This window comes from Oncorhynchus mykiss, chromosome 3 (assembly GCF_057628025.1).
Source record: "Oncorhynchus mykiss isolate SJ-2025 chromosome 3, ASM5762802v1, whole genome shotgun sequence".
Lineage (NCBI taxonomy): Eukaryota > Metazoa > Chordata > Actinopteri > Salmoniformes > Salmonidae > Oncorhynchus > Oncorhynchus mykiss.
The window spans coordinates 68,123,768-68,146,560 of NC_143024.1; the positions used below are offsets into that span (position 1 = coordinate 68,123,768).

The 22,793-nt window shown below is 43.2% G+C and overlaps 2 protein-coding genes across 6 annotated transcripts in view; both read left to right on the forward strand.

Annotated features, from left to right (window-relative positions):
* Positions 1 to 3,506: 3,506 nt before the first annotated feature.
* rbm44 (RNA binding motif protein 44) lies at positions 3,507 to 15,394 on the forward strand. 5 transcript variants are annotated; one of them, XM_090229986.1, is made up of 18 exons: positions 3,535 to 3,700; positions 4,828 to 4,990; positions 6,443 to 6,491; positions 6,774 to 6,880; positions 7,103 to 7,177; positions 7,710 to 7,773; positions 7,903 to 8,030; positions 8,304 to 9,664; positions 9,754 to 9,815; positions 9,947 to 10,132; positions 11,773 to 11,938; positions 12,029 to 12,063; positions 12,146 to 12,402; positions 12,577 to 12,762; positions 12,934 to 13,001; positions 13,235 to 13,308; positions 13,502 to 13,763; positions 13,906 to 15,394. In XM_090229986.1, exons 2-18 carry the CDS (start codon positions 4,831 to 4,833, stop codon positions 14,161 to 14,163), a joined length of 3,498 nt encoding a protein of 1,165 aa, XP_090086112.1. In that variant the 5' UTR covers positions 3,535 to 3,700; positions 4,828 to 4,830; the 3' UTR covers positions 14,164 to 15,394. The 5 variants fall into 5 exon arrangements, with proteins under 5 accessions (XP_090086114.1, XP_021453112.3, XP_090086112.1 ...); XM_090229987.1 differs by having other exon boundaries at positions 8,373 to 9,664; XM_090229988.1 differs by lacking the exon at positions 4,828 to 4,990 and having other exon boundaries at positions 3,507 to 3,700.
* A 1,744-nt stretch (positions 15,395 to 17,138) lies between these two features.
* The window catches only part of itgb5 (integrin, beta 5), a 98,615-nt gene continuing 92,960 nt past the window's right edge, over positions 17,139 to 22,793 (forward strand). The window contains exons 1-4 of the mRNA XM_036974695.2: positions 17,139 to 18,004; positions 18,560 to 18,645; positions 19,110 to 19,317; positions 22,120 to 22,369. Of these exons, the coding sequence (XP_036830590.1) occupies positions 17,923 to 18,004; positions 18,560 to 18,645; positions 19,110 to 19,317; positions 22,120 to 22,369 (626 nt within the window). The 5' untranslated portion in view covers positions 17,139 to 17,922. The remainder of the gene's footprint in view (positions 18,005 to 18,559; positions 18,646 to 19,109; positions 19,318 to 22,119; positions 22,370 to 22,793) is intronic.

Sequence of the window (22,793 nt, forward strand, 5' to 3'; positions counted from 1 at the left end):
TGTTGTGTCCTCATTCCCTTTCCTGTTCCCAGAGGCATCATGCCTATAGGGGGACAGGGGCATGTGGCCCCTCAGATTTGTCCTGTAAATACATTTTTTTTTTTACACTATCAAGTTAGTAAGACAAGCTAGTAAATCTATCTTAGCTGCAAAATAACCACCAGTCAGGAGGATAGACTGAAGAGATGCTAGATGTGCAGCAAATATGTATTACTGTATTACATTGAATTAAGCATAATGATTATGGCTCTAAATGGACAGGCGGTGTAGTCACCCCCACCCCCCTCAGATTTCTGGGGTGCATGATGCCCCTGCCTGTTCCCTCATCACTGACAGACTGCATACCAAATGGCCCCCTACTTCCTATATAGTGCACTGCTTTTTCCAGAACCCTGGTCAAAAGTAGTGCACTATATAGGAAATAGGGGGCCATTTGGGATTCCACCCACAGTCAGCTGATCTGCACTGAAGGTCACTGTGCTCGGCTTTGCTAATTACTGACAAGTCACATGCCTTTTCTCTGTTTGATATTTCCTTTGTCAAAGATTACCCTCGATTCCCATTGCTACCGGTTGAGCAACACTGAAGAAAGAATAAACCAGGACTCTGTGGAAAGCAGTGGCAATTGTTACTGGTTAAATAAGTAAAATGAATAAGGGCACTGAGTTTGTTTGGCCCTTTTTTAAGCTGGCATGACGACATGTCAGAAGAATTGTTGAAAGTTGGAAGTGGTCATTTGATTTTTTTCCTCAAGCAGGCTAGTTTTAACTCTGCGTAGGAAGACATTCCCTTAGCCTGCGCCTGTACAGTGACAAACAATAGCTGCTTTTCAGCGATTATACATTTTCATAAATTGGTTTACAATACAGTAGTCTTGAAAATACCATATTTTGAATTACAGTACTAGTATATTCATGTCATATTTGTACATTTTACGTAGGGAAGTACGCAAAGAGAAATGACGCAGGAAACACGTAAGCCAGACAAATTATGCAACAAAAAAGCAACCTGTGTATTAATAAATATTTCAATTTTTCTAGGAATTAAAGATTCATGCTTTCATGACAGTCGTGCAAAACCTCAACAAATAATTCATAATCTAGAATTACAGGAACCTGTTTAGGACAGAGGAGTAACTTACAGATAGTGGTTATTTTACTCATACTAGCTAAAACAGGGAAACGCAGATCCTATGTTCTCGACGGAGACCAAGCACAAACTGTGCCCAGCTCTTTATTCTTTGTTAATCAAGGGCTCTTTAAAAGCTCAGAGTGTGTCAGGGCCAGAGAGGGGTTTGCCCTCCATTACTTGTCTGGCTCATCACTCTCTACATCTCGCTCTCTCTCTCCCCATCGATTGGAAGAGCAGAGAAAAGAGAGAAGAGTGCTTCTCATTGCTGTTAAAGGCCCTTTGGGGGTCCCAGAGGGACTCACATGGCCCTTCGATCAACTGCATCTAGGCAGCTAGTGGGTTTCGCTGAAGAGCCCATTGTGTCTGCATCCCAAATGGCACGGAGTCTGCCTGCCCTGATGCTATGGAGCATCACTTAGCCATTAACTGATGTTTATTTAATCAACTCTGCTACACTGTAGGTGCTCGCCCCACTGTATGTTTCTGACTGAGTTCAAAATCTAGACACTGCACAGATGTTAGGTTATCAAGCCATTGAGTTTCGATTATTCATTTTCACAGTTTTAAAGGAGAGAACCGACGATCTATATAACATACACTACATTCCGGTACACTAGCCTACATCTCTAAGCCACTATAGGGACTCGCAAAAGGAGACCAGGCCTACTTCATGTATATCGTAGAGACTAATTCACATGTAGCTTGTAATTCCTTCACAAAAACAATTCTCCCGTGTGAGGTAAAACAATACAAGATAGAAAACCTTTTTGTTTTCATGTAAAATGTGTGAAATGTACAGGTTTGCTAAATGGTCCTAAACTATAGTACTCTCTGTTTGTGAACTACATTGAGAGAACAGTTGCACTTCTGTATGTAAAATAGATGAGTAGGGGCGATTGTTTTGGAACTCTCTTGGAAAACCTGCTTGTGAAGGTAGTTGACTATTATCAGTGGAGTGGTAGGCCTACTCAAAAGATGACACCACAAATTCGGTTTATTCTACACAGTAAATAAATACAATCTAGTTCATTTTCAGAAATGTCTGACCAAAGTCTTATCAATGTTCCTTCCAGCTCTCTCTCTCTCTCTGTCTGTCTCTAATAATCTTCCCTCCCCCTCACACCCTCTCTCTGTCTGTCTCTAATAATCTTCCCTCTCCCTCACACCCTCTCTCTGTCTGTCTCTAATAATCTTTGCTTCCCCTGACACCCTCTCTCTGTCTGTCTCTAATAATCTTCCCTCCCCCTCACACCCTCTCTCTGTCTGTCTCTAATAATCTTCCCTCCCCCTCACACCCTCTCTCTGTCTGTCTCTAGTGATCTTCCCTCCCCCTCACACCCTCTCTCTGTCTGTCTCTAATAATCTTCCCTCACCCTCACACCTTCTCTCTCTCTCTGTCTCTAATAATCTTCCCTCCCCCTCACACCCTCTCTCTGTCTGTCTCTAATAATCTTCCCTCCCCCTCACACCCTCTCTCTGTCTGTCTCTAATAATTTTCCCTCCCCCTCACACCCTCTCTCTGTCTGTCTCTAATAATCTTCCCTCCCCCTCACACCCTCTCTCTGTCTGTCTCTAATAATCTTCCCTCCCCCTCACACCCTCTCTCTCGCTCAATCAGGTTTTAGCACTGATCCCTATTTGATGGGCTTGAGCCACTTACCGAGGACGCAGTGATCAGATTGAGGCTGATCAGATGTCACATCACTGTGGAAATGTCCAGTCTTAGAAAGCCACTTAACCTTCAGCCTGCCCACTTCACTCCTCCCTGGAAATAATAGTGCATCTAGATAGCAGACCTGGGTTCAAATAGTATTTGAAATAATTTCAAACATCAACATACATTTGACCATACAGACAGCTAATTACTGCATCAAAAATGACTTATTGATCCCCTCTCCAAGAAACAAGATGTGGCAGACAGACAACTAATGCATACAGAGCTTTTAGTCCAGCACCACAGGGCCAGGACTCACTGTAGTTTGTTGCTTTCATGCAGTACAAGCGGTAGGAGACACCCTAACTCACAGTGGTTCCTGGTTTGTGAAGAAGAGGAATGTTTGATAGGAACATTTAGACAATGTTATGAATATAATGTAACACTAACAGGCTATTTCTCTTTTTGAGATTAAAATACATTTCTTAAAAGCATTTGGGACAACACAGATACTTTCTTTGGGTTATCTACAGATTATTATTTCATGAAATACAACTAATGATGAAATGTGGCCTATTAAGGTCAATTAAAATACCAGTGAGTAGGATACAGGAACAGATATAGAGGGAAAAGCAAAAGGTGTCTATCCTCACGTTCACCCCTGATTAGACCCAATCCTGATCTCTCTCAGAGCTGTCACACTGCCCTTGATCCTCTGTATTACACAACAGACTTCACCTAGTGGACACACACACGCACACACCTTGCGACGGAGAATGTGTTGTACTACCGCTTCATTGAACCATACAGCCCTCCAGTGGAAAAGCAATGTTACTACATCTACAAAGAGGGCTGTGGGCAGCAACACATGCTCGTTGAAAATAAGAAAATCGTGATTGAATGATGATCTATTAGGTAATTTAAAACTGTATTATACAATTAATACCCAGGACTGTAATTGGAAATGTGGATGTTTCATTGTGCAGATCTCAGTGCTAAAATCATCACCATCACCATGTGAGTAACAACAGACAGTGTTAGCTAACGTTAGCTAGCTAGCTAAATGTTGTCCAGTTCATTATTTTAACCATAAGGACAAACATAAACCAGCCAACTAGCTGCATTTGATTAGCTAGCTATTAGCTAGGATTATACAAATCGTGGTAAAAATGAATGAATATGTCTGTCAAAGAAACCCGCCAGCTAGCTATCCACTTTAAAAAGTGAAAGTGCTTCCGTTTTCCAATTCTTACCATTTCCATACATGTTTTTGCTCATGAAATTCATAGCAAAAAAAAAAAGTCATAGCAAAGATGGTGGATAAATGAAGATAGTTCACACAGGCCATTTACCATTGAAAAAAATGGTCAGTTCCGGTCTCCTTAACTGAGTGCGTCTCCCGTAGACACCAATGTAATGGCAGCTGGGTCTTACTTAATATATTGACTAAGTAGACCAGACCCAGGTGGTGAGGTGTCTTGCTTCCTCTTCCGTCTCTGATTCATAGCACACCTCACTTGTTGTTGAACAACAAAGTACAACAACAGTAGCAAACCAGATTAAATGCCTGAGCCTCTAATTACGTTTCGGTGTCGAAGAACCTGATTGGCTGTCAAAAATCAATCGACAGGTGGCGTGCACGTGCAATGTTTTAAATAATCGCTTCACAACATAATCCCACTTCGACCAAGGTAAATTGACACAGCATAATTTGTCAATATTTATCGACAAACTACTTGATATTCTTCGTTCCAGTGATGTTAGAGCTAGAATGTCGCTGCTTTTAATGTATTGCAAACACCTGTAAAAAAAAGTTTACCTGCGTTAGGGTATATTTAGTAATGTCATGGTACTGTTATAAATAGGCTTCCATATCTAGTTTAATTGGTTCATATTCAAATAAATCTAAATTACTCAGTTAAATGCTAGTTATTAATAGCTAAATGACTAGTCATGTCCACATATTCAAACCGCATCTATTCATTTATGGCCTTCGTCGAAGTGCATCAGCTCCATCTAATAGTTGGTTGTATGTTTTTCAGAACATGTGGTATCCCTTCCCAATGCTCATGCCGTTGTCTCTGTCGCCGGAGCCACAGCGTCCATCAGATATTTCTCAAACGCCCTATGCATCAGGGATGATTCAGATGCATATGGTACCTTGTGACCAACGTTTCTTTCAAAATGCAATGAACGGGTTGGCTGGTAAGTCAGAGGGAAGTGCTTTTAAAGATGCAGTATGCAGAAATCGCGCCGCCATTTTCTGGTTGCAAAAATTCTAATAGTTCGCTTAACTTCGTTTGTGAAAAAAACAAGTATTGGATAATCATTGTACTATACTAAACCACTGTTATATATATAAACCAAAAATATTGTATTTTCAGCTGTTTGAAATTGGTGTACAAAACCGAAAGTAAAATATGCAAAAATGAAAGTACAGAAATAGAGCACTTATAACAGATCTCTCATGTAGACTTTCTTCCAATGAGAATGACAGATTTATAACTCGCATTTCTATGTGCATTTGGTCAGGTCACCAAAAAATGGCAAATTGCAGCTTTAAAACCACTGTTTAAAACCCCATCCTCCTAGTGGTGCAGCGGTCTAAAGTTGTCTGTTCCATGCTTCCCAGCCAGAACAGTTCGGAAGGGTTTGTGCACATATTATTATTATTTTATGTTTTTGTTTGTTTGGGACTTTTACAATTTTACAACTAAGATGTTTGATGCAGTATTTCTCAATGAAAAAATGTGCATGAAAATGAGTTGGTGGTTGGTCAACAGTAGGTATTCTTCAAAGTCTTCATCATTCAATGAGAGACTCGTTTTCATGCAAATGTTTTCATTGAGAAATACTGCATCAAACCTCTTAGTGTAAAATTGTGCGACTTAGATTTCTTGAGTCATCTTAGATTAGTTGACTATTTTGAGGAAGTGTATACTGGCTATGGTGTCTCAAAATGGACAAACAGTACTATTGCTGTTTTTTTTTTTAAGTGAAGGTCTTTTAAGAGAGTATGCAAGCACACACGTTCGGCTAGGTGCCAGCTGAACTGAAGTATGTTGACGCCTTATGGCACTGAATCTACAGCTTGGGTTTCGATCCTAGGCTGTCACACAGCTGGCCGTGACCAGGAGCACCATAGGGCGGCGCACATTTGGCTCAGCACCGTCGGGGTTAGGGGAGGGTTTGCCCGGAGGCTTTCCTTGGCTTATCACACTCTAGCGACTCTTTGTGGTGGGCCGGGCGTGTGCAAGCTGACTTCGGTAGTCAGTCGAAAGGTGTTTCCTTCGACACATTGGTGAGGCTGGCTTATGGGTTAAGCGAGCAGTGTTTTTTTTTAAAGCAGCTCGGCTTGTCCGGTCATGTTTCGACCTTCGCCTCTCCCGAGCCCATTGGGTAGTAGCAGCAATGAGACAAGATCGTAACTACCAAAGGGATATCATGAAATTGGGGAGAAAAAGGTTAAATTATTTTTAAATTAAGCACAAGAGGAATGCTTCTTCTTGCAACCCAAAACTCATAACCAATGGAATGCACTTTCACTTTTTAACTTGAGCTTTACAAATTCATTACAACATATGTCCAAACCATTTGTTCTCCCTCATTGCCTTGGGAAATGACATGCATTAATAATGTGCCTTTACCTCAATACAGACCCTCCGTCTTTGTCGATAGAGGACTGCAGGAAATTCCTTCTCAACAGGTATAGAGCATGTCTATTAGTCCCAGCACATTCTTTATGCTGTAATGTGAGGATCATGAACATTAAATAATCTATTGTGCATCCCATTTCTCAACCCTTCTGCTGAAGTGTGCACTTGCACACACTCCCTGTCATGGTTTCAATAATGGTGGAAATTCTGTCCAGCTAACACTTACACCAATCCAATGCATTTCAATTCAAGAATAGGAGTATGCAAGTGCATACTTTGGGAGAGGTTTGGCATATCGGGAAGCAACCTAGGTCTAACTCTGCATGTTACAGGTCTGTGTTTGACTTGGTGAAAGTCACCCATTTCCTGGAGCTGACAGACCCCAAGCTGCTGGGTTGGTACTTATCGCTGCCTGTGGAGGACAGGAAGCTCATACAAGGTACAGTAGTGACCAGGGAAGGTTATATAATAGACAAACAAAAACTCCCAATAGTGTCCTTTATAGTTTTGCCCTCAAATTACGAAACAGTTGTATAGAATCCCTATCCAGGGCCGCCAATTGCCTGTAAAATATTAATCCTATTGACAGCCTACTTTCTGTAGTCTCAGTGAAAACAGAGCCACGGATTCATTCTTTCCCTTTCAACTTTCTGTTCCACAGAGGAAGGAGGACTCCATCGGTTTCTGCAGAGGCATCCGGCTCTGAACGTAGCCAGACAACTGGTTTATGTGAAACGTGAGTTATGGCTTTGCTTGACTTTAACTGTTTTCTGTTGTAACCCTGGTTGAATTATCCTTGAGCACTGGCGTACCTGTGCTCATAGCATATGAACACATCATAAACCATGTCAAAATGTGTAGATTAACAGGAAATTAGCTTTTAAAACAGCAAACTTTTCTTTCCGCCTCATGACGATGTGTAGAATATCATGAGATTAGTTATAAATTGTAAATTTTTGCTCTGCCCCATGGCAAAATGTGTACATTTGCAGGAAATGTGCTTTAAAACGGCAACTGTTTATTTATGTCCCATGGCAAAATGTGTAGAATTACAATACATTTTTCTGAGAACATGGCCCCTTAAACCTTGCAGGGGGCCTTGTGAAACGGAGGTACACCACTGTCCCAGAGAAAGAATAGCCTATATATCAGAATGACATATACCTGTAAAATGTCTTTACTCTGTATATTTTACTCAATTAATAGTTGTATTATACTTTTATAACACTTTATATTTGATCATGTTAAAATGTTTATTTTGTGTACAGAACAGGTGAGAGGTTGCTGGAAACCTCCTGCTGTTACGCAGACGATGTCGTCAAACCTAAACAAGTATGTGTTCTCTCCTGTCAATTCAGATAACTACATTTGTTGGTCACCAGGTGTGATTCTACAACCAGTAGTTGACTAGAGGAAAAATAACAATTGTCATAAATTTAGCATAGTTTCTGCTGTTCTCAGATCCAGAAGGCCCACATTCTATGGTGTGATTCAGTGTCCCAACTGTGGAACCAGTTGTTCTTCAGGAGCTAAAATATGCCGACGCTGTAGCACACCTATCCATAAGGAGATCCCGGCATGCCAGTCAGGTGTGGTTTTAAAATCATAATTCAAAACAGACTGTAATATTTGCATTGTGTGGACAAATTTGCTATCTTGGAAGGAACATGCCCATTCATAGTTGTATACTAGTGCACAGTCAATGGGTAATATTAAATGTCTCTCATTCCACACTAGCAGTTAAGTAATAGTACTTTATGAATCCCACAAAGTTACATTGATTTCACCACCACAGCATAAGTTGTTTTCCTTTAGCTCTGTTTCTTTATTTTGATACAACCATGTTGTTGTCTTCCTCATAGAAGAGGAGAAAGAGTTAGGTCTTCTTCCCAACAACGTGAAGGAGGAGCTAAATCTGTTCAACTGTTCAGGGCACGGAGGAGTCCAGTCAGTCCAAGCCCACCACCAGGCGGAAGCAGGAGCAGTGCAACAGTTCAGGGGATGTCCGCCTCAGTCCTTTACTACTACTACTACTACTACTACCTTCCCATCCACAACAGTGGGCTGTCTGGTCAACCTTCAGGATAGCTTCCAGTCAGCCTGTGGTGATACCAGTGGCAGCCATATTGGAGCCACAGAGGATTCTCCAGACCAACAGGAGGCGCACTTCTCCAAGGTCGAGCTGCTCTCTCAGCTGTGGGAGGAAGGGCGTTGGCAGGATGGCAACAACTGCAGTAGTGTGGTGGTATATAAGGATCCGTCTGCCCAGACTAGCTTCTCTCTGGATATGGAGCTGGAGATACAAAGCCAGAGAGGAAAAACCCTGAGCCAGTCTGCCATCGAAAGCCAGGAGGGTGAATCCATGGCCAACTCCATGCATGACCAGATGGCAGACTTCCCCATGTTGGACCTGGAGACTCCTCCAGAGTACTACAGCTTCAACAGCACTAGGATGGACCGCACAGAGTGGAACGACACCAGCATCAACACCAGCCAGTTAGCGGAGCCGGACCTCGACGACTCACTATCACTCATGGCCACCATGGGGAGCACTGAGCAGCCTAGCGGCGCAGTGGAGGTGGAGCCACCTGAAGGCAGTATGGTGTCTTCCTGCGCTGGAGACCGCAGCGAGTACTGTGATTGGACTTACGACAACTGCCCCGGCAACCTAGCAAATGAGGAAGAGGCCTCGAGATGCGAGCTAGAGAATAACGGTGTCGACTACCGGAGCCTCATGAAAGAGGATGGGAGTATTCTCATGTATAAAGCAAGTAATGAGGTGACACCTGACTTAAACGTGACACCCCCTCAAGGCCAAACCAAGATGGACCAGTCTGGTTGGTCTAGAGAGAGTCGCAGTGCACCCCAAAGCCTGAAGAAAGAGGAGCTGTCCATCTATGAGGAGTCCTTCTTGTCAATAAGCCCTGGTGGGGCATCGGCGGACGTCGTGACCACCACACAGCATGAGAACGGTATGTCTGCGTTCTCGCTAGTCAATCTGAACCAGACTTTTGATCTCTCGCCTTCACGGGTCACAGAAGCCAGGCTAAGCACAGCCGACCATTCAACAAATACTTGGCCTGCCGTCGCTAAACATGTGTTGGTTGGTATTGACCACAGTCTAACAGGCTGCAACCAGAACACACAAACTCAGGGCACAGCTACAATTGACAAGTCTGTCATCACTGAAGTCCACATGGCAGACCTGGAGTATCTGACTGAGGTACAGTTAATGCTCCTCCTTTAATGTTTGTAATCATTCAGATTTCCTTTTTACTGAAATACATTTCTTCAATATCTAAATGTCTTAAGGAGTTCATCAAGCTGAAATTTTCTCAAGAGGAACTGAAAGAGCTGAAAGAGCAAATGGCAAGGTATTTTAGACACTTCATTCTGTTATACCTCCATTTCCATTTATTTTTTTTAGAGATCGTGAAAATATCCATGGTTCTATTCTATGTGCTGAGGTGCTGATCATGGCTATGTCTGTTGCTGCCTGTATCAGCTCTGCAGGCGGTGTGAGTGTGAGAGATGGAAGAGGCTGTGACAACGCGGTCCGTGGTGAATGTGACTGTGGCCAGCGTGCCACGCGGGCAGAGCTGAACCTGCTGGCCCTGCAGTATGGGATGTGCCAACGGCACTGCTGGAGACGCTACTACACCTCACCTGAGGGAGACCGTCTGGTCCAGGGGTAAGGGACAGGAGATATGACAGCTTGGCACCTTACAAAGTTGTGCAGAACTGTCGTACATAATTTATGTCCAGGGTAAGGGACAGGAGACAGCAGGGCACATCACAATTAAACTCATTGATTTATTCAATGAGTTCAAAAGATCATTGGACATGTATCTATTAGTTATTTCTATCTGATCGTGCATCTCTCCTGCTGATCATTCAGTTAGGCACTATAATGGTCATGTAGCTGTTGCATACACCTGCTCTGTTATGGCAGCTCTAAAAATCCTCTTAATTGAACATTTTTATTTTTAGTCCAGGAAAGGCTTAATCTGGATCCAGGAAACCAACGCTATATTATTCCTATGTTATCATTCCAGTATGTAAACTCAGCAAAAAAATAAATGTCCCTTTTTCAGGACCCTGTCTTTCAAAGATAATTCGTAAAAATACAAATTACTTCACAGATCTTCATTGTAAAGGGTTTGAACACTGTTTTCGATGCTTGTTCAATGAACCATAAGCAATGAATATGCACCTGTGGAACGGTCGTTAAGACACTAACAGCTTACAGACGGTAGGCAATTAAGGTCACAGTTCTGAAAACTGAGGACACTAAAGAGGTCTTTCTACTAACTCTGAAAAACAAATTATTATGCCCAGGGTCCCTGCTCATCTGCGTGAACGTGCCTTAGGCATGCTGCAAGGAGGCATGAGGACTGCAGATGTGGCCAGGGCAATCAGACTGTCGGCAATAGGCTGAGAGGCTGGAACTGAGGGCTTGTAGGCATGTTGTAAGGCAGGTCCTCACCAGACAGCACCGGCAACAACGTTGCCTATGGGCACAAACCCACTGTCGCTGGACTAGACAGGACTGGCAAAAAGTCACTGTTTTGTCTCACCAGGGGGGATGGTAGAATTCGCGTTTATCATCGAAGGAATGGGCGTTACATCAAGGCCTGTACTCTGGAGCGGGATCGATTTGGAGGTGGAGGGTCCATCATGTTCTGGGGCGGTGTGTCACAGCATCATCGGACTGAGCTTGTCATTGCAGGCAATCTCAACGCTGTGCATTACAGGGAAGACTTCCTCCCTCGTGGTTCCCTTCCTGCAGGCTCATCCTGACATGACCCTCCAGCAATGCCACCAGCCATGCTGCTCGTTCTGTGCGTGATTTCCTGCAAGACAGGAATGTCAGTGTTCTACCATGGCCAGCGAGGAGCCCGGATCTCAATCCCATTGAGCATGTCTGGGACCTGTTGGATCGGAAGGGTGAGGGCTAGGGCCATTCGCCCCAGAAATGTCCGGGAACTTGCAGGTGCCTTGGTGGAAGAGTGGGGTAACACCTCACAGCAAGAACTGGCAAATCTGGTGCAGTCCATGAGGAGGAGATTCATTGCAGTACTTGCAGCTGGTGGCCACACCAGATACAGACTTTTAATTTTGCCCCCCCCCCCCCCCCCCCCCCTCCTTTGTTCAGGGACACATTATTCCATTTGTTAGTCACGTCTGTGGACGTTGTTCAGTTTGTCTCAGTTGTTGAATCTTATGTTCATACAAATATTTACCCATGTTAAGTTTGCTGAAAATTAACACAGTTGACAGTGAGAGGATGTTTATTTTTTTTGTTGAGTTTATATCCCTATCCCCCTGTAGGACTGAGGGCCCTCCTGAGAGCCTGGTGACGGTGCTGCAGGTCCTGGAGGTAGACTACAGAGAGATGAGGAGACGGGTCCTGTCAGGTATACCCCTGGACCAGCTCAGGCCCCTGTCTGTCGACACCCAGAGGATCACCTCAGGGACCAGCTATGTCCCCCAACATGTAAATTCCCTCTGGTGCCCTTCCTTCCTCTCAGTACATTTTGTTTGTACTATGCAGTGTGGATCTCATGGTTGTTTTTCCCCTTTTCAGATAATTGACGAGTCTTTGGGAAATGCTCTGTCTGAGTATGTATTTGACTAATTGAAAAATGAGGGAGGGAATGAATGAATGAAGTTGGCTGTTTTTAAGATATTTTCTATTCTCCAGTGCCTCAGGTAGGAGCTCCCAGCAGTTGCAGGTAGAGGATGCCCGTGTTGACGACGCCAGTGTAGGTGGTGATGGAGAGTTAAACAGACCCAGTCTGTCCCAGTCTGTTTTATCAGTCCTTGGACAGGATGATGGGATGGTTGGCAGGATCAAGGCAGAAGGGCCCGTTGGTAACCCAAAGGCTGAGGACTGCAGATCTGTGAAAGCGGTCATCCACCTCCCCCAGCAGCCTGTAGTCAACCGGAGGCCCAGGCCAGGTTTTGAGACCTGTTTATTCATTCATCAATGGTTTATTTGAATAGGGAGGGATCGATACAAACACATTGGCGCATTGAATTTATAAACAAACAATACGTTGCACTACAGTGTTCCACAGTGTTCACAAAGCTGGTTCCGATCCACCTGGATTTCCGAACTCTCGCTCTCAACAGGTGGAACCAAAGACCACAACTCGAGCGAGGCGTGGTTCGATGCAGAGGAGGACCTTGAGCCTGATGGTGTAGAGCTGAAGGAAGGAGGTCTGGCTGAGGTCCTGGTGGAGGAAGGAAATGGCAAGAATAGGGTTGAGGGGGAAAAGCTGCATGACAGACATACCCCTAAAGATTTTTCGTTCACGGGTATTTGAGTTTCAAATGTTTCAATGTGCGTTGTACATAATTTGACTGAATCTTGCTGAATTTGATATTTCGGTAACACTACCTACCGGTACATAAGGATTTCATAACACATTCATAACCCACACCTAACACGTTAATAGGCAGTGTTCATAAACATTAATTCATATTTAGGAGGCGTTGGGGAGAAGGATCAGAGCTCCTTCCTGTGCGTCACAGACCTTCCCAGTGATGTCACGGAGGTAAGCCTCAGCATGTGACAATGTCTCTAACTCAATCAATCTTCAATTCCTTGCATCTGTTGCGTCAAACGTTTTGGAGAAGTTCCAAGGTCCCTTCCCTTGGACCTTCTTCTCCAATGCTGTTTGAAAGGAAGCAAGGAGATTGAGGAATCTCGGATAAAAGTGGGAATGTTGAAGTGATTTGGCCACCAGGGGCCAACAGACCCTAATAAGTCTCCTGTCTGTCTTCATAGAGAGAAGTTATGCTCTGGTTTGAGAAGTATCAGGCTTCTGAAGTGAGCATTTCCATCTTCAGCAACAACCTCCGGTAAAATAAAACCAGTGACCCTGTAGAATGAAACTACGTTAAGGAATGTATAAGCGTTCCAAGGCAACTTAACTGTTACATCAATATTTCAATATTATAACATCAACATACTTTTGTATAAAGATATTGTCCCCTCACATGAGGCAATGGAGTACATGTCAATGTTAACACCTTCTCTCTCTGTTCCATGCAGAGTTGCCATAGTGACTGTGAGTGGTCCAAAGATGGCTGACAGTGCAGTGAGTGAGATGGACGGGTGCAGTATGCATGGACAGAAGGTGCATGTGGCGCACATCTGCAGCCCAAGCCACACTGGTAACCAGAGCCAGGGTCAGGGGCGGCAAACCCAGCAGCAGCATAGTCCCTCAGCCAGCACCAAGGCAGGGCCCTCTGGAGACACTCCATGCCCCCAAGACTCCAAGAGGAGAAACACCCATATCACCACCCCACTGATGGTTAGGTTCTCTACAGTTTGTTTTGTAGATGGGAATTTTATTTGTTTTCAACCTGTTGCAATGCGTGGATTGCTCCCTGATTGATTGGTCAATAATGATTGCTTCTCATGTCTTTGGTCTCTGTTCTCGTCTGTCTCTCCAGCCCCTGCAGCTCAGCCTCCAGAAGAGGACCACCGTGTGTGACTCCCCCACGGCGTCGGGGACCTGTGTGCCCCAGCACTACGCCACCATGGGTAGCTTCGATACACTGATGGCCCATTTGTCATTGCGCCACCCAGAGGCAGGGAGGCAAAGGATTGTAGATGCCCTGCTGGAGCTGAGGGCCAAACACCAGGGGTTCCTCAGTGGCCTGCCTCTCAAGACCATTGTAAACATGACCTCTGACCTGCTGACACGATAAGGACTCCACTTTCTATTCTATTGTTGATATTTGCCTTTGTTGAAACACAGGTTACAGGTTTGCCCAAAGCCAGGCTTTTGATTTACTTGAATGTAGTAAACAACTTATCCACTGTTTTGTTTGTTCCTCACATACGGAATGTTATTACTCTACTCTTTTGCTACAATACTCAGTGAATTGTTTTATCTACTTTTGAACCTGAAAAGTGCAAATATTAATAATTTTTTTGTAGTTTGCAAATTGTTCAATTACAATTTAATTGTTAATTCAAATCACGGTAGAATTGCAAAGGAGTTTTGCAGAATGTTTTATGTTCTGTTTCAGTTAAAATAAATCTGAGAACCTGAAATGTTCTTGGATATCAGGGTAGGTTGTGTTTAAAAATACATTTGTTTTGTTCTCAACGGGACAATTTGCTTAATAATGTCTGGAAGTGTAGTTCATGTATCCTTCCAGATTCTACCATTTTCCCCTTTGTCCACCCTTTCAGTATTATAATACTGTTATTGACAAAGCTACAGTGCCTTCAGAAAGTATTCATACCCCTTGACTTATTCCACATTTTGTCAGACTGAATTCAAAATGGATTAAATAGATCTACACACAATACCCCATAATGACAAAGTAAGCATGTTTTTAGTTTTGTCATATGTAGAAAATGAAATGCAGAAGCATCTCATTTACATAAATGTTCACACCCCTGAGTCAATACTTTGTAGAAGCACCTTTGGCAGTGATTACAGCAGTGAGTCTTTCTGGGTAAGTCTAAGAGCTTTGCACACCTGGATTGTGTAACATTTGCCCATTTATTATTTTCAAAATTGGTTGTTGGTCTTTGTTACAACCATTTTCAGGTTTTGCCATAGATTTTCAAGCTGTAACTCAGACACTCAGGAACATTCACCCGCTTCTTGGTAAGGAATTCCAGTGTAGATTTGGTCTTGTTTTAGGTTATTGTCCTGCTGAAAGGTGAATTGATCTCCCAGTGTCTGGTGGAAAGCAGATGACCAGGTTTTCCGCTAGGATTTTGCCTGTGCTTAATGCCATAATGTTTTGTGTTTTTTTTTTATATATTTTTTTTTATTCTCCCCAGTCTTTTACGATTACAAGCATACCCATAACATGACGCATCCACCACTGTGTATTTTCCGAAGGCACTGTAATTAGCCTGTTGGATGTATAATTTCTGTTTGGATATTGTTGCTTTAATAAAAGAGACTATAGTTTGGGATGTTGTGTGGGTTGTGAATTGAGCTTCTCTCTCAGCCCCAGCTGGCCTTGATGTGCTTGTATAACATGCATAGGCATACATCTCTCTTTATCATGCAAATTCTCACGTTTCAGGTAATGGCCAGCAGATGGTGCAAGCTTCCAGATTTTGTTGATCGCTGAATACTAGACTGAAAAATCTACTGAGCTGGGCCAGTGAGGTGTAAACCATAGGGTATTACTGCGCATGTTAAAGTGGTGCTGATTACATGAGCTCCCCGATCATTAGTAATCAATCAAATTTATTGATAAAGCCCTTCTTACATCAGCCGATGTCACAAAGTGCTGTACAGAAACCCAGCCTAAAACTCCAAACCGCAAGCAATGCAGGTGTAAGCACGGTGGCTAGGAAAAACTCCCTAGAAAGGCCAGAACCTAGGAAGAAACCTAGAGAGGAACCAGGCTATGAGGGGTGGCCAGTCCTCTTCTGGCTGTGCCGGGTGGAGATTATAACAGAACATGGCCAAGATGTTAAAATGTTCATAGATGACCAGCAGGGTCAAATTATTAGTGGTTGTAAAGGGTGCAACAGGTCAACACTTCAGGAGTAAATGTCAGTTGGCTTTTCATAGCCGATCATTCAGAGTATCTCTACCGCTCCTGCTGTCTCTAGAGCGTTGAAACAGCAGGTCTGGGACAGTTAGCACGTTCGGTGAATAGGTCAGGGATTTCATAGCCGCAGGAAGAACAGTTGAAACTGGAGCAGCAGCACAACCAGGTGGACTGGGGACAGCAAGGATACCTCAGGGCAGATGGTCCTAGGGCTCAGGTCCTCTGAGAAAGAAAGACAATTAAAGAGAGCATACTAAAATTCACACAGGACACCGGGTAAGACAGGAGAAATACTCCAGAAAAACACTGACCCTAGCCCCCCGACACACAAACTATTGCAGCATAAATACTGGAGGCTGAGACAGAAGGGGTCGGGAAACACTGGCCCTATCTGACTATACTCCCGGACAGGGCCAAACAGGCAGGATATAACTCCACCCACTTTGCCAAAGCACAGCCCCCACACCACTAGAGGGCTATCTTCAACCACCAATTTACCATCCTGAGACAAGGCCGAGTATAGCTCACGAAGATCTCCCCCATGGCACAACCCAAGTGGGGGCGCCAACCCGGACAGGAAGATCACGTCAGTGACTCAACCCACTCAAGTGACGCACCCCTCCTAGGGGTGGCATGGAAGAGCAAATGTAAGCCAGTGACTCAGACCCTGTAAATGTTGTGGAAGAAACTATACTGTTTAACTTTCTGCTCATATTTCCATCAATATATTATCTGTATACTTACTGGGATAATACATTTTTAGACTGGGCCAATAACCAGTTTGAATATTCGCAATTAGCCTATTCTCCTCAAATGGCAGTCAAGTAAACTCTAAATTGTGACCTATTATGCTATGGCAACCACACGGCGAAGGGCTGTTATTATGTATGATGCATCGCTGAATGCCTGGATACAGCCCTTAGCCGTAGTATATTGGCCGTATATCACAAACCCCTGAGGTTCCTTATTGCTATTATAAACTGGTTACCAATGTAATTAAAGTAGTAAAAACAAATGTTTTGTCATACCCATGGAATACGATCTGATATACCACGGCTGTCAACCAATCAGCATTCAGGGCTCGACCAACCCACTTTATAATGACTGTTGTTGCCCTGCCTGGCAAACATGGATGTGTGTCTGTTATCTGTGTCAATGCAACGTGTTGAAGTCATCTGAGGTGGTTAACAAACGAAAGGGTTAACCATAGAAAATGATAGAGGCCTCTAGTGGCCAAAAGGCTGTTTTAGTATGGGCAGTGCCATTGAGGGCTTCCACCGTGCTTCCGCCATTTTAAAGTAGTAAGCTGGGTGGTGTTCCTATTGGTTATAGCCTCAACAGCGACGCCGATGCTGTCACAGGCGCTATAATGGCATCGTCTATCTCTATGCGAATGGGCGGAGACTAGCGGCTGGATTTGCAACTATAGTGACTGATTAAAACACACATTTGCTAGGGAAAAACTATTCTAATAAACTGAAATTATATTCTACATTTAGACCGAACTTCTACTTTCAACTAATTTTGACTGGCAATTATTGCACAAAAATAAGGTATTATAACCATTTGAAAAGTAATTGAAAACAATAACCAATGGTGTCAGTTATGAGTGAACTCCGGACATCATGGTAAACTGGCTCTGCATAACTACTTTCAAAAATCACAGCTTTTGACTCCTTAAACCCAACATTGCAAAATATTGTTTTCCTCCTGTTGTGCGGAATTCGTCAGAAGGACAATGAATTGTAATGTTTGTTTGGAGGTCGCGTTTACATTATGAGGCCGATTAGCTTTGCTGGAGTTCAAATGGACAAAGAGAATGGTTCACTAGTCTTCACCGACCGAGCAGACAGAACCTGGATCTAAAGTGAGGTTCGACTGCCGACTTCAGTGCCACAAACATAGACTTTTGAATATCGGACCCACTACGAGGAAATTATGTGGAGCCCATGGCAGTTGGTGTACCGTACAGCCTTCGGCTGCATGGTTCTGGAAATATTTATTCACAATGTTGCACAAGGTAAGAGTTTTTTTCTTCTTGAAACTGAGGAGCAAAACATTATTCTCGAAACGTGTTTTAAATGGCCTATACTGGCTGTAATCCACGGGAAAGTGTTCTAGAAGACTAGTTTTCGTATGCAGTCGCTTGTTATTGTCCAACTTTTAATACACTATCGTTATAGTAGCCGTGAAATCTATGCAACAATGTTGCCATACACACTCGATTGTTTCCCTGTGAAAACTAAATAGCCTGTTGTGGTTGTCACTCTTTCAAATGTTTGACACGTTGCATTGAAGTGTAAATTCATGTTTGAATAATAAAGGCTATTTCTAAACCAACATCTTCGATCATATACCTTTACATCGATTTAAGCAATATGTTTCACGCTGACGTGGAAGAAATGATCTAAATTGTAATTGCCATATTCCACCTGCGCTTGAATAAGAAAAATACTAAATATGTGTCTATTACATGTCTGTTCTCGTGAATTTGATTGTGTGGAAATCTAATGTAATGAACGATCAACACTGTTCCAGAGATTCTGTTTGGTTACTTTTACTACTTTCTCATTAGGACTCAATGTTTGTATGAGTGGCAGCGCTACATCCTGTGAAGAATGCCTCCTCATCTCTCCGAGCTGCGCCTGGTGCGCGCAAGAGGTAGGGCATGTGCCTCACTCCTCCAGTGTTAGGTTTACTTACAATGCACCACTGTGGTGGTGAGATTAGTAATACTCTCACAAAATGTCTAAATGTGACATACTGAACCCAATAGTTGTCTTAGTGTGAGGTGAGGAATCTCATACTGTTGTGTAGTGTTTCGGGTTCACATGCAAAACGAAAAGCCATCATCACTCCTGAGCATGTTTGAGCCAACAGGATGTAAGAGTGCACCTGTGCAGTTCTGTAAATTTGTTCTCTGTACGTAGTGGATTGTCTACACCTGCTTTCAGACCTACAATTGTCTCACAGAACTAAAAGGAAAATGTAGAAGATTACCCATATCCTTTCATTTCGCTTACCAATACTCAACTGAAGCGGAGAGGCAGGGCTGAGAGGCAGACAAGTGTGTACTCTAGCTTTTACATTGCATGACAGGTGTCATTAGTTTGTTCTTTCCTCAGGAGTTTGGCAGGGCGAGGACCCTGACGTCGCGGTGTGACCTGAGTCAGAACCTGCAGAAGAGAGGCTGTGAGGCCCATAACATAGAGAGTCCTAGTAGCACAACCATGGTAGTGAAGAGCGAACCCCTCAGCTCCAAAGGCTCCGGGCCGACCCAGTATGATGTCATCCAGATCATGCCCCAGAAGATCTCCCTGAATCTTAGACCAGGTAAGCCCAGTCCTAGCCTAGTGATCCAGTCTTTTTGTGCCATGTAGGCCTATGTCATGTATGAGACCAGGCAAGCACAGAGAATCAACCCTCTCAGAGCACAATGTGACAGGGTTTGAGCACAAAGGTAACAGGGTTTGAACCAAAGGTTGGAGAGACATGAGCTGTATATGGAACACTGTTTACATATCTTTACTGAACAAAAATATAGAAACGCAACATGTTACAGTTCCTATTAGGAAAATCAGTAAATTGAAATAAATGTATTAGGTCCTAATGGATTTCACATGACTGGGCACGGGCGCAGACATGGGTGGGCCTGGGAGGGCATAGGCCCACCCACTTAGCAGCCAGACTGGGATGCTGGCCCAGCCGATCAGAGCAAGTTTTCCCCCACAAAAGGGCTTTATATAATAGATAGAAATACTCCTCAGTTTCATCAGCTGTCCGGATGGCTGGTGTCAGACGATCCCGCAGGTGAAGAAGCCGGATGTGGAGGTCCGGGCTAGCTTGGTTACACATGGTTGTGAGACCGGTTGGACAGACTGCCAAATTCTATAAAACGGCATTGGTAGAGAAATGAACATTTTAAATTATCTGGCAACATTTCTGGTGGACATTCCTGCAGTCAGCATTCCAACTGCACGCTCCCTCAACTTGAGACAACTGTGGCATTGTGTTGTGTGACAAAACTGCAAATTTTAGAGTGGCCTTTTATTTTCCCCAGCACAAGGTGCACCTGTGTATAATGATCATGCTGTATAATCAGCTTCTTGATATGCCACACTTGGATTGGGTTATATTGGCAAAGGAGAACTACTCACTAACAGGGAGGTAATGAAATTTGTGCACAAAATTTGAGAGAAATAAGCTTTTTGTGCATATGGAACAGTGTCGATTTTAGCATGTATATCTTGGTGGGGCAAAATAATATAAGTGGAATGCATGCCAGCAAAGCCACAACACTAAACAATACATGAATTGCACTATAACGGTGACAAAAGGTGCCCACAAACTGTTAAGGCCTACATAAAGCTGTCCCAACATCTTACCACTGCTGCACCTGGCTATCAGCGGAGCCTTATCTGGCAACGAATCAGTTTAATTCAGCCTAATTTACTGCCAAACTATATCATAAGGGGACAACGAGCGCATGAGGCAATCCTTAATTTCGACTAAGACATTAATGAGCGAGAGATACTGACTACGTCCATCCTAACTATTTGTTTAGCACTTTTGAAATGTACAGCAACAGAATTCAGAACATGGGCCGTTCTTAGTGTTCTCCTTGTACACCAAGTTAGAACCGTAGGATAAATATAGAGGGCATATAAGCAGACAATGAAAGCTCTTACAATATTCAATGATTACATTTCTCTAAAACCGGTTATAGGCTACATGTGCACCACCAAGTCAGAACAGTAGGTGAAATTAAGTGGGTTAAATAGAACAAATTATTAGGATGACGCACATGTGCTACTAACATCTTACTACACAACATACGCTTAGTATTACTTTCTTAACTGCACTATACATATCTCCCTGGCATATTACATAATTTATACAGCAGCATACAATACATTTTTGGACTCCCCTTGTGCTGTGCTCACTTGAAATGGAAGGTGGTGCGGCGGTCCTTCGTGGGCAAATTTTGTCATCGTAGTCTGGCATTCTCTGTATTTATGGTGCTTTCAAAACCACTGGGAACTCGGGTGAAAAAACAAGGTTGATTCATGATGACGTCATTGATCTCCGGTCGTAGCTCTAGAAAGACGCCGGCTTTACAATTCAAAGTTGGATGAAAGTTCTAAACGTATTTCCCAGTCGTAGTTTCTTTATCCCGAGTTCCCAGTTGTCTTGAACTAAAGTCAGATTTTGCCGTTCCAAGTAAAGTTGTTTTGAGTGCTGCACAAATCATGCTTCATTGACAGCATGGCCGATGTTGAAAGTTTATCATTTTAAACTTGGAAAAGTGCCCCTTAATCCCAGATGTGGGACCACACAGCCACTGAATAGCAGGCTAGTGATTGCTTTGCAATGCTTGCAGTTAGCCACTGTCACTGATTCCTTCCAAACCACTCATTGTTGAATTTGCGATTTCCAACTTGTTTTGTAATGTTTATGTCCGATGAGCACTATGTTTTATCTATAATTTCTCTTCATTATTTATCTTCATATGACAAGGATTAAAAACGTTTTGCCCGTAGATTTTCGACTTGATTTATGATGACTGCTAGCTAAGATTTTGAAAGTATGATGATGACATGATCAGTCCAATCAAAGCTACTGTAGATGTCATTTTATCTGTGGCAAATAACCTTTTTTTTCACTTTTATTTAACCAGGTAGGCCAGTTGAGAACAAGTTCTCACCTTGAGCCTTCTTGGATGGGCACTTCTTATGTAACTCTATGCCAGCACACAAGGGGATAGCATTTTCTAGCTCTACCCTCAGACTTGGCGGTGACGTAGTGTGTGTCCCATTCTTTGCAAACTGATATGTGACACGTGTTAATGCCAGAATAACAAGCAATAAAACTTTTTTTTTCTAATAACGAGGCAAGTCTCAAATGACGGGTTGCCACTGGTTTGAAACCCTTTTCTGATCTTTTATTTCAGCTCATGAAATATGGCGACACTTTACATGTTGCGTTTATATTTCTGTTCAGTATAATTGGGGGAAAAACCACTTTTCTTAGAAAATATTAAGTCAACCCACTGTACAGGGAAAATGTAGGATGCTGTTTGATTTGTAAACCTATCAAAGCAATGGCACAAATCAATCAATTTCCCCCTCCCGCTAGGTGACCAGACCTCATTCGAAGTGCAGATGCGTCAGGTGGAGGACTACCCTGTTGACCTGTACTACCTGATGGACCTGTCTCTGTCCATGAAGGATGACCTGGACACCATCAGGAACTTGGGCACCAAGCTGGCTGACGAGATGAGCAAACTCACCTCAAACTTCAGACTAGGCTTTGGCTCCTTCGTAGACAAGAACATGTCACCATTCTCCTACACAGCCACCAAGTACCAGGACAACCCCTGCAATGGGTGAGAACCGAGGAAGGGCATTGTTACTGACTGCAAGAGCACGACCATGTGTTTTTGGTTGATTTGGGAATCCAATAGGGAGTGCAGCTGAAATAATTTGTGTTCATGTTGGGATTTTGTGGATTTCATCTAGGATCAAGTGTCATATCAATATTTTAGTATATATGTCGAGGTGCTGTATTTCTACTAAAATGGAAGTGAGGGTACTTTGCTTAGAATGTCTTCCTCTAAAACTAGAGTAATAGTGTGAGAGAGGGAAAGACTGTATCACTGTGTCAGTTCACAAACCACTTTATATCTTCTTATACCATTCACACTTCAGGGTCATTTTTCTGTGAAAGTGGTAATTGACCCTGTCCTGTCCACTCTGTTACAGTGGGGTCCGAAATGATTGACACCCTTAATGAGGATTAGAAAAATGACT